The sequence below is a fragment of the Sitophilus oryzae genome, unplaced genomic scaffold, assembly GCF_002938485.1.
Source record: "Sitophilus oryzae breed Bouriz unplaced genomic scaffold, Soryzae_2.0 scaffold_979_pilon_pilon, whole genome shotgun sequence".
Classification (NCBI taxonomy): domain Eukaryota; kingdom Metazoa; phylum Arthropoda; class Insecta; order Coleoptera; family Curculionidae; genus Sitophilus; species Sitophilus oryzae.
In genome coordinates, this window is record NW_022147615.1 from 454,892 (window position 1) to 472,191 (window position 17,300).

General features: G+C 32.1%; 1 protein-coding gene across 4 annotated transcripts in view; it reads left to right on the top strand.

Moving 5' to 3' along the window:
* Positions 1-17,300, top strand: part of LOC115891191 (ankyrin repeat domain-containing protein SOWAHB) — a 329,208-nt gene that overhangs the window by 310,900 nt on the left and 1,008 nt on the right. For 3 of the 4 annotated variants that reach the window (XM_030911602.1, XM_030911600.1, XM_030911598.1), the window contains 8 exons: positions 1,949-1,960; positions 7,125-7,127; positions 9,980-10,069; positions 10,169-10,174; positions 12,112-12,184; positions 14,698-14,793; positions 16,749-16,784; positions 17,104-17,273. In XM_030911602.1, coding sequence (XP_030767462.1) covers positions 1,949-1,960; positions 7,125-7,127; positions 9,980-10,069; positions 10,169-10,174; positions 12,112-12,184; positions 14,698-14,793; positions 16,749-16,784; positions 17,104-17,273 — 486 coding nt within the window. The remainder of the gene's footprint in view (positions 1-1,948; positions 1,961-7,124; positions 7,128-9,979; positions 10,070-10,168; positions 10,175-12,111; positions 12,185-14,697; positions 14,794-16,748; positions 16,785-17,103; positions 17,274-17,300) is intronic. The other variant, XM_030911599.1, reaches the window with a different exon arrangement.

A 17,300-nucleotide genomic window follows, 5' to 3' on the forward strand; every position in this document is an offset into this window, starting at 1 on the left:
ATTCTGCTTAAACTGCTTGACGTTTAAAGCTGATTTTTGGCAAACGGATTAACTCTGGGGCGTAGAGGTTCGATAAGGAGGGGTTTCTCGAATCTCGAATTCCAAGAGGGTGAAAACGCCCCTCAAATATTACAATATTTGTTATTTAAAAAACGGTTAGTCTTTCGGGAAAACGCTTGGACACGCATAATTTATTTTGTTTTTTATATATTTTTAATTTTTTTAAAAAATCACACAGGGTGTTCCAAAAAGTTGGACAATTCATTAACCACGATTCTGCTTAAACTGCTTGACGTTTAAAGCTGATTTTTGGCAAACGGATTAACTGTGGGGTGTAGAGGTTCGATAAGGAGGGGTTTCTCGAATCTCGAATTCCAAGAGGGTGAAAACGCCCCTCAAATATTACAATATTTGTTATTTAAAAAACGGTTAGTCTTTCGGGAAAACGCTTGGACACGCATAATTTATTTTGTTTTTTATATATTTTTAATTTTTTTAAAAAATCACACAGGGTGTTCCAAAAAGTTGGACAATTCATTAACCACGATTCTGCTTAAACTGCTTGACGTTTAAAGCTGATTTTTGGCAAACGGATTAACTGTGGGGTGTAGAGGTTCGATAAGGAGCGGTTTCTCGAATCTCGAATTCCAAGAGGGTGAAAACGCCCCTCAAATATTACAATATTTGTTATTTAAAAAACGGTTAGTCTTTCGGGAAAACGCTTGGACACGCATAATTTATTTTGTTTTTTATATTTTAATTTTTTTAAAAAATCACACAGGGTGTTCCAAAAAGTTGGACAATTCATTAACCACGATTCTGCTTAAACTGCTTGACGTTTAAAGCTGATTTTTGGCAAACGGATTAACTGTGGGGCGTAGAGGTTCGATAAGGAGGGGTTTCTCGAAACTCGAATTCCAAGAGGGTGAAGACGCCCCTCAAATGCTACAATATTTGTTATTTAAAAACGGTTAGTCTTTCGGGAAAACGCTTTGACACACATAATTTATTTTGTTTTTTATATACTTTTAATTTTTTTAAAAAATCACACAGGGTGTTCCAAAAAGTTGGACAATTCATTAACCACGATTCTGCTTAAACTGCTTGACGTAAAAAGCTTATTTTTGACAAACGGATTTTTCGAAAGTCAAATTTCCAACGAGATGAAACTATCTCTCAAATATTACCAAGTTATATAAGAATATCGCCATATTGTTTTCTCTCATGCTGACATAAATGTGAGAAAATTTCTTGCTTCGCTTTATCATCACCATTACAAGTGATTAATTCGACGCGAACAAAGTCGCGGGTACAGGCTATTAATTACATATTTAGATTATTTTTATATCACCACGAAACACTATTTAATTAAAGAAAAAATACTCTGGACACTTTTTAATGGTTCTTCTCGAGTGAATTACCACATGCAGGTACAAAAAAAAAACCCGACAGGAACATATTTACAACCTCCTCGTTCCGTATAACCACCCCGATTTATTTATTAGATTTCACTTTTTCGAGTGGGAGTGACAAGTCGGGTTCAGACGTGGCGCCGGTACGACGAGGACGGCGGTACCTCGCGTACGACCCGGAGGAAGAGAGACGGAACTGTTAGTGATGTATCGAGAACGTGGAACGCATGTGACGTCAATTAGGAAGGATATTGTCACTTGTATCCTTGGAGTGGTGTATTTATTTTTTTCGTTTTGGGAGATTTTGTGTTCCTTTATTTTTTCTGTGATAATTAGTAGAGGAAGTACTAGAGAGATGTGTGGGAGGGTTAGAGAAATAAGTAAAGGCTGTTGTATAATGTTGCCATCTTATTTCTTTAAGGTCTAAAAAAGAGGATTGATTTTAGGCTAGTAAACATATCTCGATTTTGTACAAATTTTGTACATTATCATTTAATTTTTGTGTGGTGATTAATATATTTTCTTCTTTGTTTCAGGACCCTTTTACGGTGAGTACTCAATTCAGAAATGGATGAATTTTCCGTAAGTCGCATTTGTATATACAGGGTGTCCCAGAAATAAGTGCAAGTATTTTAGCTGGTAGTAAAGTTCAACCCCAGAAACATGCTTAAGTTTTTTTTCGCGAATTTTTATTTTGAAAATTCGGAATTTTTGATTTTTTTTTTTAGTTTTTATTAAAAAAATAATTTCTTGATAATATGGCAACATAGGTAGTAGATTAACTTTACAAGAAAGAAAATCCAGAAAAGATCCAGTGGTTCTCAAAATTTTAGCAAAAAATCATTTTTTTTTAATTTATTATTAATAAATTAATAATTTATTATTAATTTATTAATAATAAATTATTAATATTATTTATTATAATTAAATTATAATTTTTTTTACGTTATTTTGGACTTATTTGAAAAACGATAAAGAGAAAATATTTGTTTCTTTTATCTACCACCCCTTAAAATACTTATTTCTGGGATACCCTGTATATTAGGTACTACCGAGGGTACTACATATTATAGTTCATTAAGGTTTTACTTTTATAAGATACCGGGTGGGTTTCCCAAAAGTGGTTCACCCCCTATAACTTTTTTATTTTTTCAGATAAAAAAATGGTATTTGGTGTGTTAGAATTTTTTTTAGAATTTAGAATGAGTGGGAGGGGGGTTAATCACTTCGACCTTACAGATCCATTGTGTCCCCCTTTCTTGGATCATAACTCATCATACAGTCCCAGGGCTTTGACAAAAGCCAGTATCTGGGACGGTTTTATAGAGGGTAGTTCTCCATCTCCAATATCAGTCGTACCAAAATTCATGGCACGAATGGTTGTCGTCTCGGCGCACTCAGTGATGAGGTGTACTGGTGTTTCACCATCTTCCCCACAGAATCTGCATTCGCCGTTTCTTCTTAGTTTCAATCTACTGAGGTGTTCATTGAGGAGACAGTGTCCTGTTAAAAACCCCGTGACAATCCGAAGATTGTTCTTACTCAGACCCAGGAAGATCTGTGATTTTTCTTGATTATAAGCCCTCAGAAACTTCTTCGAGTGTCTTAGACCATTGCAAGATTTCCATTCCAGGTTGCGGATGGAATCTTCCAAGTTCTTGAGTTCCGCCTTGAGTTGGTTACCACTTGGAAAGCAGAACGGTTCTGGTCCAGTTAGTGGATTGTTCGCTCCTTTCCTAGCTAGATTATTTGCTTTTTCATTGCCTTCTATCCCTTGGTGAGCAGGCACCCAGTGTAGGAGGACTTTGTTTTCTTTGCCTAATTTATTCAGCTTCTCTACTCATTCTTTGACCAATTTCGAATTGATTGATACTGAGTTGATCGCCTTTAACGCTGCTTGACTATCAGATAAGATGACTATTTCTTATTTCCGATACTTCCTATCTAAGATAAGTTGTACGCGTCTCTCGATAGCGTAGATTTCTGCCTGTAGGATACTAGGGTAAGTGCCCATTGGTTCGGAGTAATTAGCTCTCGGCCCAAACACTCCTTTTGGTGTGTTAGTATATGGCATAAATTAGGATTGATCGAAGTATTCAATTGTTTTTCGGTCACTTCCTGTTTCACCGGAAATGACAAGGACAATTTTCGATTTTTAAATGGTACCCTCGGTATTTTTTTACTTTATTCGATAGAAAATGACACTCTAAATAGAATGACATAAACTTTTGACATTTTCGCATATGGTTTATTTGAAAGTGTAACATGCTGTTCATAACGACTATTTGACTCGAAATACCAAGTGTGTGGTACCAAATTATTCGTAAAAAGGCATTTAAAAGTTGTAGTCATTTTCATAGACTAACATACCAAATCTAGTTATAATCAAAGTTATAAGGGTGAACCACTTTTGAGAAACATCCGGTACAAGACACAGAAGCAAGTATTTAGAAATACGACTGTATTTGTAACGTTGCTGTTACTTTTTAATGTTGTTTGTTGAGAGATCTTCACTGACTCGTTTGAACAGACTTATTCAGTTTACAAACGGTCATGTGCTTTCAAGCATTTCCCATCGCACTGTACGCAACCCTCCGTCAATATGGCCGTCCCAGTCCCAACAGATAAATATATATAGCCGCTAATTTGCCACAATTTCGTTTCTTCTTTATATCATTCGGTTGCGTGACCAGCCGACAACCTGTAAACTGCTCGTTTACAGATGATTCCCGATGATAGCAGCCACGACCGAACATACACGGCGGAAAAAAAACGAGACGACGTGGCCGTTGGCAAAAAAGACACGACGGCACGAACAAGGACGCTGTGTGTGTACACTAACATATCAAAAAGTTACGAGCCTGCTGAAGAGGTTTTATGTATATGCGATTCTCCCCATTTTTCGCCGAAGATATATGTCAACAGTGTAATGATTAAAAATAAATATCAACTCTTCATATAGTTTATGGTATTTCTGATTGCTTGTTTGAGTGTCTAGACCAGTCATATTAATTATTAAACCGCAATAATTATTGAGAATTATTATAAATAAAGTTGTATATAGGATTATTGTTTGTATTGGTGTTTTTATTTATTGAGCATATTTAATGTTTTTTTTTCTCTTTTTATGCTCTCCGTTTGATGATTTCCCGGATTTTTTAGGCGGTGAGTATATAAAATATTTAGTTTGTTTAATACAGAGTGACAGCTCTAACAAAAATGCAGTAAAAACAATTTTTTTTTCTTTATTATTTATATATTTATTTTTTATTTATTTTGTCTCTCCTGTAAGTGGAACACAGTAAGAAAATATAAGCTTTACTTACTGTTGATTTGTGTTAAAGGTGTTAAAAATATTTATATACCGTTTTAACTTTAAAAAAATTAAATATTTCACCAAATTCTGTGATTTTTTGACTCTATAATTTTTTTTATTCTTCAAATTTTAACTAAAATTGATTGGGCTATACAGGGTCAGTCTTAGCAAGTGCAAATATTTTCAGGGCTGGTAGATCTCGATAAAAAAGCATATTTTGTGTCCAGGAAGGGTTCATAGTTTCATAGTTGTCGATTTTCGAAAGAAATCAGTACCTGTATATTATTTCCTATATTTTTCATTTTATTGATTTTATGGAAAGCACAGTTCATTAAAATGTTGTATCCTATGTTATAGGGCTTGTTTCTCTCTACAATTTCCTGTCTCACAATGTACCGTTTGTGTCCACGAAGGGTTCATAGTTTCATAGATGTCGATTTTCGAAAGAAATCAGTACTTGTATATTATTTCCTATATTTTTCATTTTATTGATTTTATGGAAAGCACTGTTCATTAAAATGTTGTATCCTATGTTATAGGTCTTATTTCTCTCTACAATTTCCTGTCTTACAATGTACCGTTTGTGTCCAGGAAGGGTTCATAGTTTCATAGTTGTCGATTTTCGAAAGAAATCAGTACCTCTATATTATTTCCTATGTTTTTTATTTTATTGATTTTATGGAAAGCACTGTTCATTAAAATGTTGTATCCTATGTTATAGGGCTTGTTTCTCTCTACAATTTCCTGTCTCACAATGTACTGTTTGTGTCCACGAAGGGTTCATAGTTTCATAGTTGTCGATTTTCGAAAGAAATCAGTACCTGTATATTATTTCCTATATTTTTCATTTTATTGATTTATGGAAAGCACTGTTCATTAAAATGTTGTATCCTATGTTATAGGGCTTTTTTTGTCGATTTTCGAAAAAAATCAGTACCTCTATATTATTTCCTATATTTTTTATTTTATTGATTTTATGGAAAGCACTGTTCATTAAAATGTTGTATCCTATGTTATAGGGCTTGTTTCTCTCTACAATTTCCTGTCTCACAATGTACCGCTTGTATCCAGAAAGGGTTCATAGTTTCATAGATGTCGATTTTCGAAAGAAATCAGTACCTGTATATTATTTCCTATATTTTTAATTTTATTGATTTTATGGAAAGCACTGTTCACTATTTGCCGTTTTTCAAATAAGTCCATTATATTTTACTTTGAAAATTTCCAAAAAAATTGATTTTTCCTTAAATTTTAAGAACCACTGAATCTTTCTGGGTTTTCATTCTTGCAAATTTAATCCACTATCTATGTTGCAATATTATAAAGATATTAGGTTTTTAGCTAAAAATTTTAAAAAAATTCTAGATTTTCAATTTTTTTCGCAAGAAGAAAACTCATAGACGTGTTTTTGGGGGTCGAAATATAATACTACACCTAAAAATATTTGCACTTATTTAAGATTCACCCTGTATAAGATTAAGAAAAAATAAATGTCTGCTTCTCGGACTCTTTGGTTCCATATCTCCGCCATATTCCTTTCCCCCATTTCACTTACACTTTTCCCCAATTCACTTCCTTTTTTTACCACCTCCATGTGTCGTGGCATACATTAGCTAGGAGAAGGTATAGGAGCGATTTTGTGGGAAAACCCCCGCAAAAATTGTCTACGCACGCTGCGATCTGATAAGAGGCGCGGGGGCTGGACCCCACGGGGGGCTCCAAAAACAGCGGGGAGTCCTAAAACAAACAGCGTGTCTCCGGAATATTACGGAGGGCTCCCTGTAGCGTGTCCGGCGTCTTTTTTACGTCCTCTCTTCTCCTCCCCTGTAAGTCACAATTCGGATTTTTTCTAAGCGGTTTTTTTTTTGAAAATATATTGTTTACTTCCTCGATTTTTTGCGTAAGAAAATTTACGTAAAAGTTCTATTGACCTGACAGTTGTCTGTAAGAAAGTAAAATATTTTTAATAGTAAAATACAGGGCAATTAGTTATACTCAGCAATAATATCCTTTTGTACTTCTTGACTTTCCTACTTACCCATCAGTTTTTTTTTAATTTTATTTCATAGCTTTATAGATACAAGATACAAGTTTTGCAAAATAACTACTATTCGTTTATTTTTATTTAATTTTATTACAAATGCTTTTTTTGTTTTTCTTACATTTCGAAGGTCGAATATTTAATTTGTATAAATTTTAGAGAAAGGCTATGAAATATTTATCCTACTTAGATATCCTCCATCTTAGAGTCAACAAAATAAAGTAATCTTAAATGAAAAATATTTCATAGCTTACTTATACGATTTATCTATGTGCAATTATTATTAATTACAATTTTTTTTGTTTTTTCTTTTTCATGCTGGTTGACAATTATATCTACCATTGGACTTGATTAGTATGTAAGTATTTTTTTTGTTATTGTTAGTTTTATATTATGTAATCCTCATTTTGTTGGGATATAATATACAGGGTGTTTCAAAACAAATGCGAAAAACTTCAGGGGGTGATTCCTTGTTCAAAATAAAGGGTAGTTTGCTTCATAAACGTTGGGTCAAAAGTCAACCATTAGGGAGATATTGCGGTACAAAGATGGCGGAAAAATAATGTTTTGAAATTTAAAGAAAATTTTGTGAAATTTAAAGAAAAATCTTATCAAATACATGCAAAAAAATTAATTTGGATAGTTTAGTTTGTTTAGAAACTTTTTTATCTCTTGTATTTTTTTGATAAAACTCACCGATTTGAAATTAAAAAATAAAATGTAAAGCATTACATGTCAGGACAAAAAACATTTTCTGATAAAGAATCTAGTGGGCTGCTGTAATTTTTTAGGGAAAAATCTAGTCGGCCGCTGTTACTTTTAGGATGTTCCTAATATTATTTTATTTGACATTACTCTACTGCAATACGTTATTATCTAGATGATTATTATTATCGTTATTATCACTAGATTCTTAATCTAAAAATGTTTTTTGTCCTGACATGTAATGCTTTACATTTTATTTTTTAATTTCCAATCGGTGAGTTTTATCAAAAAAAACACAAGAGGTAAAAAGTTTCTAAACAAACTAAACTATCCAAATTAAAGCATTTGCATGTGTTTGATACGATTTTTCTTTAAATTTCGTTAACAAGAATGATAGGAATAGTTTATTTCAACCCCTTCCACTCATTTTAAAAAGTAAAAAAATTACCTGAAAGTGTGTTTTCATAACAGTAATGCTTCCATAAAATTTCATTAGTCTATCTCTTTTCGTTTTCAAGATAAAAAATAAAAACATTATTTTTCCGCCATCTTTGTACCGCGATATCTCCCTAATGGTTGACTTTTGACCCAACGTTTATAAAGCAAACTACCCTTTATTTTGAACAAGGAATCACCCCCTGAAGTTTTTCGCATTTGTTTTGAAACACCCTGTATTTTTGAGGCATCAAGTTGAAAAATCCGCAATATCCATTTAAAAAAAATGGCCTAATGACATTATATTAATAGTGGACCTAAATAGTGGAATCTACATAAACATAGTCCCATACTGCAGCAAAAGTCACCTATTCACAACCAAACCAAACCTAATTATTGTTGCAAATCCCGCATTTTTTCATCGTACTGCTTTTTACACGTACAAGTATAATATGCCTATTGAGATCTTATCCATTTCAAATCCTTACTTAATTTTAAAAAAAATCATATCTAATAAATCAAGTTTTTGTTGTTTTTTCTCTTTTATTTCTAGAAAAACGAGATAGAAAACAATGATTGCACTCAATGGACACTTTTTTTTGTAAAATAACGCTTCAAACATTTGCTAAAACACTCAAAACAGCGTTTTTGGGATAAGACGGGTTTTGCAATTTGACGCCTCATGATTTTCGGGATAAAATTTAAATTTATTTCGTAAAAATGACATGTACACAAAAGAAAGACAGACACTTTATCAAGCCAGTGTCAAAGCAAATGTCTTTGATACGTTTTCAACAAGAATTAAGCAAATTTACTTATCCACACAGGTTATAAGTTCAAAGGTATCAAATTAAAAAAAGACAGAAAAAAATTACGATACGCATCTATAGTAACTTTAACCGATAAGAAACAGGGCAGCGGGTCCCGAGCCAAAACCCATTAAAACATAGAGGAAAACAAAAAGAAGAACCGAACACACAAGATAAAGATAAACGAAAAAGAAGAAGAAAAAAACGAAGAGCCTAATTGGTGCGCCCGATAGACCGAAAAGATAACGACACCAATTTGAAAAAATGGGACAGGCCAGCGACGGATAACTTCCTGCAGTTCGTAGATCGACCGAGTCGATAGCGCATCGATATTTTTGATATCGATACCCGAAATTAACACCTCGGGAAAACGCCGTTTATGCCGTATCTTCATTTGAATATCGAAAAGGTGGTGCTAATTCTTTCCGTGAATCTTTTTTAAAGCGCTTGACTTTATTCTATCTAAAATAATAGACGTTGGTCTATTATTTTAGATAGAATAGTTAGACAGAAATTTCCATAATATCTTAAGTAAAAATTAGGAAAGAATACTTGAATTTAAATTAAAATTATAGAAAAAAGAATTAAAATATAACAAAACCTACTCTCTTAGGTATTTAGGTCACTCTCAAATATTTCCCTCTTATATTTTCTTTTTTTTTCCTTATTGGCATTCCAAAAAAGTACCTACATATAGTAATAACAAAAAAAAGGAATTCTCTGACCGAAATATGCACCACAAGCGATGGTACCGCTCAGATAAGGCTTGTATCAGATAAGGCAGGACAAGAGAACGGACGCTACAGAAACGCATAAATTCGAATCGGAGTGGTTCCAGTCAGTACCGTAAAAAATACTTTCGCAAATTGTCACCGAAGAGTTTTTTTCGGTATAGGAAGGGAGAGAAATAGTTTTGAACTACTAGGTATTTTTCTAAGATCAAAAATAAACTAAATAGTGTCTATACTTTTGTGAAAGATTTATTTCTTGAAAAGAATTCTGGTTTTTCAATTTATCAACTTTAAAATTACAATTAGTTATTTAGGTAAAACTAGAAAGCTTCAAAGTTTCTGTATTACTAACTACTACTAACATTAATAACATCTACAGATGTTAAATGTGTCCCATGAATGCACACAAATCTTAGATTTGCGAAATTTAACCTTTTTTAAATAAACTAGTTATTCCAACAAAATGAAGATCTTGTTTTATTTAAATTATCTATTTGGTTTATAATTTTTTGCTGTTTTTTTCTTTACAGAATGTACTGCATTGGGGTGCAAAACATGGAAACGAAGAAATAATTAAAATCTTTACAGGCTCGTACAAAGTTGACATCAACAGTCGCACGGTATATTATTTTCTTCTTTTGATATAACATTTTAATATAATATAAACTGTCTTTTTTCCATGTTTTACTTGGCTCCATCTTCAACCAACTGCCAAACAGAACGGGGTAAGTTTTTGAATAAATTTAATCAAAAAAAAAATAACTCTAAATATGTGTTTAAAGAAAAAGTCTTAAATCTATACAATATTTTCTTCAAAATCGTTTTTTTTTGTATCTTGACTAAAAATACAGAAAAAAGAAATATTCCTGTCAAAATGACATATTTCTAAGTACTTTTTTTTCTGGGAATATCCCAAGTCTTTTAGATCTCAGGCTGGTAGAACTGGCGGCATATAAAAGAATTTACCGCGTTCTGATACCTAGAAACGCGACTCTTTGGAATGCCTCTTGTTTATTTATCGCTTACGACGTCCTCGGTATGTGGCAACGTTGCATTTCCTCGATCTGTCAAGTGGCGAGAGTGACGAGTGCGAGTCTCGTAGCTACCGGGTATATTCAACAGATCCGGACTTATATTTTTACAAAAAAAAATCTTAAAAAATGTAAAATATATATTGTTTTATTAGGACGTACCGTGTATACCCTGGATATACAAATTACAAATATTTGTTAAGTAGACGAGTCGTGAATTGCATCTTTGAATCAGAATTTTATATGCAGGATGTCAAAAATAGTGTACCAAACTTCAGCGAATGCTTCTACAGATAAATACAGGGTGTCCCAGGAATAAGTAAAGTAGTAACTGCAAGTATTTTAAGGGATGGTAGATCTCGATAAAAGAAACATATTTTCTCTTTTTTCAAACTCGTTTTTCAAATAAGTCCAAAATAACGGAGTTATTTTACATTGAAAATTTCCAAAAAAAAATATTTTTTGCTAAAATTTTGAGAACCACTGGATCTTTTCTGGATTTTCTTTCTTGTAAATTTAATCTAATACCTATATTGCCATATTATCAAGAAATTATGTTTTTAACTAAAAACTAAAAAAAATCGAATTTTCCAATTTTTTTTCACGAAAAGAAACCTCATAGGCGTGTTTCTGGGGTTGAACGTTGAACTATACTACCAGTTAAAACACTTGCACTTATTTCTGGGACACCCTGTATAAAACAAAAAACGCTTCTCGAGGACCTTACAGCTTTTGAAAGGGTACATAAAAATATTTTGTTTATTTTTAATGAAATTTTCAAACTGTTTTTATTGAAATTTAGTATTCTCACAGACATTTTAATGCCAAAGCGATTAAGAATGGTGTAAAAATCACAATAGAGCTTGGTTTCTTACAAAACTTTTTTATCTCTTAGTTGATACTGAATTTTCAGCAAATGACATAAAAATCTAAGTTTTTTTTTACCAAAGGAAGATGCTCTTCGTTTTGTAACTACTTAGAGAACTCTAGTTATTTAGCAGACATATTTTTGAACAAATTTATATCCGTTTTTAGAGTTCCGTATCTCAAGAGGATAAAACGGAACCGTTATAGGATCACTTTGTTGTCAGTCTGTCTGACTTATTCTTATACTACAAGTTTAGGGAAAAATCTGAAAACTACACATTTTTAATTAAATCAGAAAATAATATTATTTTTTAATTTTATTCTCACTAATTTAGGATTTTCTTTTTGGATGAAATGTTTCCAGTAAATAAGCTAAAAATACATAATAAATAAGTCTGGGCCTGTGTATATATATATAATTTACCTAATAAGTTCATCTATCTAATCTAAGAAGTATAGTGACGTTCTAAGAAACGTTCTAGTACTTACAGACGCGGAACTTTTTTTTCTTCTTAAAATACAAGCTATTAAAGCCTTTTTTACATCGTAGAAAGGCTGGAATTAGAAAAATTTAGCCGACAAAAATATTTCTCACGACACAAAGTCATATTTTTCGTCTTTACAAACCTTGCGACATGCATAAAACACGATTTTTCGGGTATTTAGGTAGGCAACATAGATAATAATCTTTGTGACGGTTTTTTTCGTGTCCTTTCCCCTGTTTAAAGCTCCCGAAGAATGTCATTTTTTTTTTATTTTTTTAGGGTTACACGCCTTTACACATAGCAGCACAGTTCGCGCATAAAGATTTTTTTAAGAAGCTTCTCCAAGACTACCGTGAGTATTTTACTTTATTTAGAACTTCTCTAACAATTAGTTTAACATAAAAACTAATTTATTATAAAAAAAAATAGATTTTTTGGATTCTGCTGGGAGTAAAAATTCATAAAAAAGGGAAGACTTAAGATGGCGCTGCTGTAGCAAAAACCTAAAATTTAAAATATGCGCCGAAAATTTTTAGAACGGGAAATAATTCAAAAGAGATAAATATTTGACGGGAAGGCGCGGGTTTCAAAAAAATACAAATTTTATTTTCATGGCACATGAAATAAATTATCGATTTTTATTCAGCAGTAGACTGGGCCTCTAATATATAAAAACTATTTGAAGCCTGGCGTATCCGCCACGACATCAGAAAAAAACCTTTTTTTTTTAATTAAATGAAAAACAAAAAATCCGGCGACGACAGTTTTTAGAAGAGCCAATTAGCTATCTTTTAGTAAAAAAAAACAACTTTCTTGAGCAAGTCGTTACTTCAGTAGAAACGACACAGATAAACATTAGCATTTTATATATGTAGATAATTGTGTTATATTCTAAAAAATAAAAACAATGCTTTTTGGGGTAATGTTTGGTTATGTTACTTTTATTCTCTTATCAATGATTACTTTTCATTTTTTAGATTTATGCGTCATTAGCGCCACTGTGCCCAAGTAGCATTTGGACGTTATCTAACGTCGGGTATACGTCGCGTTCAATAAACCCGACGTCGGGTACCAACGTCGGTTCGACCGCCTGATGACCCTTATTTGTACCTAAATGGGGAATACAGATTCGGGTCGCCTCGACGTCGGGATCTGACCTAATAGGGAATGTAATTCTACCAATTACCAACGTCATATTACGTTGGATTTCAGTTACTTAAAATTCGTCGCTAAGCACTTACGTTACGTTTGGTTTCAAATTCGCTACCAAGAATACATAATGGATTCATAATCACTCCTCGAATATAACTATAAGTGCCTACCTAATTTCATATTATAATAATTCTGAATCGTTAATCGAGACATCAGTTTTGTAAACGTAAGTCACTTTTTTGATATATCTGATTAAAATACTCCAGAAAACAACTAGCGCCTTCAAAATTAGGTAGATTTATGAAATAAAAATATCTATAAAAAAGTAACTCGCAAAATATATTTTTTATTTTCTAGCTGGTTTAATCATAAAACTGTACTGTGGTTTCCCCTAAACTCAACCTTATCAATATTATTCTACTAGAAATCGGAATGTGAATATAAATTTTACAAACAAACAGCGATTTTATAATGGCTGACAATCGAATACTTGTGAAGAATGGCGGATTTTTGTGTCCGACTTAATATGAACTACCAATATACCAATTCCGACCGGGTCTCCAACATTAGTCGTCTCACACGACCAAAGTCATCAAACCGGATGACCGGCAATCGTATTATGACGTATATAATTCCAACGTACGCCACGTAAAATTTGCGACGGCCGCCATACGTAGGAGCATCCGTCGTCGGCCACATAGCACATAATTTTTCGTATTCCTGGTAAACGATTCCCGATGTTGTCTGTTATTGGTCTATGATAGGTCAATTGTTTGTTGTCAAAAATGTTTGAGTATCAGTGATTTGTGGATTTGTGCAATTATATTTTAGTTTTTGTTTCCTCCTTAAAAAAATGGGCAGCCACTTTTTTTAGATAGTATATATACAAAATTTAAAAGAATTGGAACCAGTACCTCACATGTGGGAGGAGGATGGGGTCTGCTGGTTTCCTAAGCTAAAAAAAGAAATTAAGATGCACCAGTGTAATGCAGCATCTCTTCCGGATAAAAAGCATTCGTGGGTGGAGGCAAGACTAAACGAAAAGCTACTACTATTATTTTACAAAAGCCTCGACCTCTTTCTGTAAAATGCAGATGAATGTCTAAATGCCTTTTTAATGTTTTTTAAGCATAATAAAAAAAATTAAGTTTGTTTACAAAAACTTTTTATTAGGTTATGTTCATTAGGCCGCAAATGCTACTTAATGGGTTGTATTTACGGACGTAAATAGAAATACGTGAAATAGGTTATAAATATGAACATAAAATACAACAAAATATAATTGGACGTTACTTTAGGGATTATCAGTGAGACGTATCGTATTCGGACAACGGGTAGACGTCGGGCTAGTTCAAGTATACGTCGTGCAAGCCAATGTAGGAACGACGTTGGGAAATTAATAAAAATGGTACGTTGTTATTTTGTACGTCGACAAATCGTTGGATTTACCGACTCGGATCCAACGACGTCGCTTTTAATAGAAAAGCGACGTCACCGGCACCCGACCTAAATTTGCACAGTCTGACGTCGCTTCAGGTCAGATTTAGTTCGAAGTCAGATAGATGCTACTTGGGTGGTTGTTTGGTGAACCCTTATTCTTCCCATTGTTGTGACGACTATTTCAAATCAAGTCCCATAAGAGATATTTCTCCTCATCTCTACACTCTATACTTCAAATATGCACACACTGTTTTTTTTTATATGTTCCGTTAGATGCTGACCCGAATATTCGGGACTACAGCGGTCGTACTCCGGAGTACTACCTCCTAGCCAAGCAGCAGAAGGAGAACAACGTGCTGACAGTGAGGAGTGAGTATAAAACAACCGTCAAAAGTAGTGGGAAGGCTTCGACGCACGGCAGGTCTGATAAGAAAACGAAAAGCTTCAGGAACAAAACCATATCCCATCCCATGCTCATTAAATCCTCCAACTCCAAACCTTCCGTTACCTCCATTTTCCAGACTTATCCCACGTATCCTGGTTTGGCAAAGTAGATTTAGTGTTAAATATATTTTTTTAGAAGCATCGCATGCACCATACGCATATTTTTTATTATTTTTTCAAAAAAACTTACGACATGTTTGAACGACAGTTTTTTATGTCTATGACCCGCTTTATTTTTGGACTTTTTGTCTTTTAATGCCAATTTTTTTAGTCTATGATCCTTTTTGTTGTGATTTCGTTTAGTAGATTTATTTTTATTTAATTTTACTCAAAGTACAACGAGTTTCTAGAAATCAACTTTTCATTACTGTTTTATTTTTGTTTTTAAATCTGTTTCAAGTACAATGAATTGTTTTAACCTATACTGTATATATTTTGTGTGATTTTCATTTATAGTAGCTGAAGATCAGTATTTTTTTGTAAAGCAACAAAAAAAATAAATTTTATAGTTCTGTTTCAAGATTTGACAGCTATGTCCCACTTTACTGCCATTTTGTTTTAATAGAAAAAGTTATTCTAGGGTCTCCTTTAAGTACAAAGAGTATATTGATATATATTTTTATACTGTATACACACAGTATGTCCTCGAAGTGTCTTTACAAGGGGAAAACCTTTTTTATTATTGACATTTTGAAAAAAATGCATTCTACTAAAAATGTGATACAGCAAAAATATGACGTTAATCAAAATAAATAAACATCTATGAAGGAATGAAATCTAAATTATATATTTTTTTGTGAAACGGTATGGAAAATTTGGAAAAGTATAAACGTGATTAATAATTTTAGAACAAGCAAAATTTCTTATTAAGAATGCATTTTTTAAAAATGTCAATAATAAAAAAGTGTTTCCCTTTTTAAAGACAATCCGGGGACATACTGTATATTAGATGTCGTTTAGCAACAAGTTTTTACGTCTATGGACTACTTTTTTATTTTTCTTAAATCATAAAGTCCTGTTTTAAAGTTTTAGTTAGGACTATAAGTTTTCACTAAATACACATAAATAAATAATACAAAATTAATAAAAACTGATGTTTGAAGCAATTTTTTTACGTATATGACCCACCTTAATTCTATCAAGTTGTTATAAAAAAATAATTCTAATTTTTTTCTCAAAGTTTAGATGGCAAATGACTTCATACAACGAAATTATAAGAATATCTGTCATATTTAGATAAATAAAAAAACTAATAATTATATTTTAAATAATTTTACATCAATCTAGTCAATGTTCTAGGGTCAGTATTCTCTAATAGCTAACGAAATTACCAATAGTATTAATTGTATATATTTTTAGCTTTAAATTTCAGAGTACATCGATAACATGAGGCATGTTCATTGCTTTCTTTTGGCCAGGTCTGTACTTAGTTATTTTAATAAATCCCAAATTAGTCCTAGAGATACTTAATAGATAGAAACACATCTTTGCTATATTTTTATATTTTTTTCTTGGTAGAAACAGTGTAATAAACTTATATTTATATCAAAAACTATCAAATTTCAACTCAAAAAAAAAAATTTGACGTATTTTTGCACTGTTTTTACCACTAAAAAATGCTCATAATTTTATTATTTGGTGTCGGCCATTGCATGGTATATACACAATGTTTTAGAAAAATAAATATATATTTTTTATACAAAAATTTATTTTTATTTTACTAGAACATTTTGTATATAAAAAATTATTATTGTTATTTTAATCATACACAAATGTATTTTATTCTGTTATTTGTTATTTTATTATATGACTCTTATTGCATGAGTTGCGGATAATAAAATAAAGAAAAATGTCATTTTGTTTTAATTTTCTTTTTTCAGAAATTAAAGGAAGGAAAAAACAATCAGGTAAAGCAGGTATTTACTTTTTTTATTTTTAATTAAATAGTTCTGTATGTTGTTATACAGGGCGTGTCATAAATAAGCGTCAGCGATAAACGTCAGCGATGGCTATGAAATGAAGGAAATAAATATGGATGATTTTCGATCATAACGGTATTTGCAAAGCTAAATAGCTCGATTATTTTTATTTTATTTTAAAAATGATTAATAAAAATATTTTTTCTCTAGATCTACCACACTTAAAGTACTTGCTTGCACTTATTTATGAGACACCCTGTATATTAGTTTAGTTTACTATACCTGGTGCGTCAAAAATATTTTTTCTGTTTCTTAGACAAAGATTTAGGGTTTTTGAGGATAGGTTCGTTTAATGTGAGAGTAAAGAAAACCACAGAAGCATTCAGTAACTTTCTGGGAGTAGGAAGTAGCAGTTCTGTCACTCCTGTTGATTCAATGTCAGATAAAGTACACAAAGGATGGGGATCAGCAGATAATCTCAACAAAGTACTGTCACTATTATAGTAAAAGTCT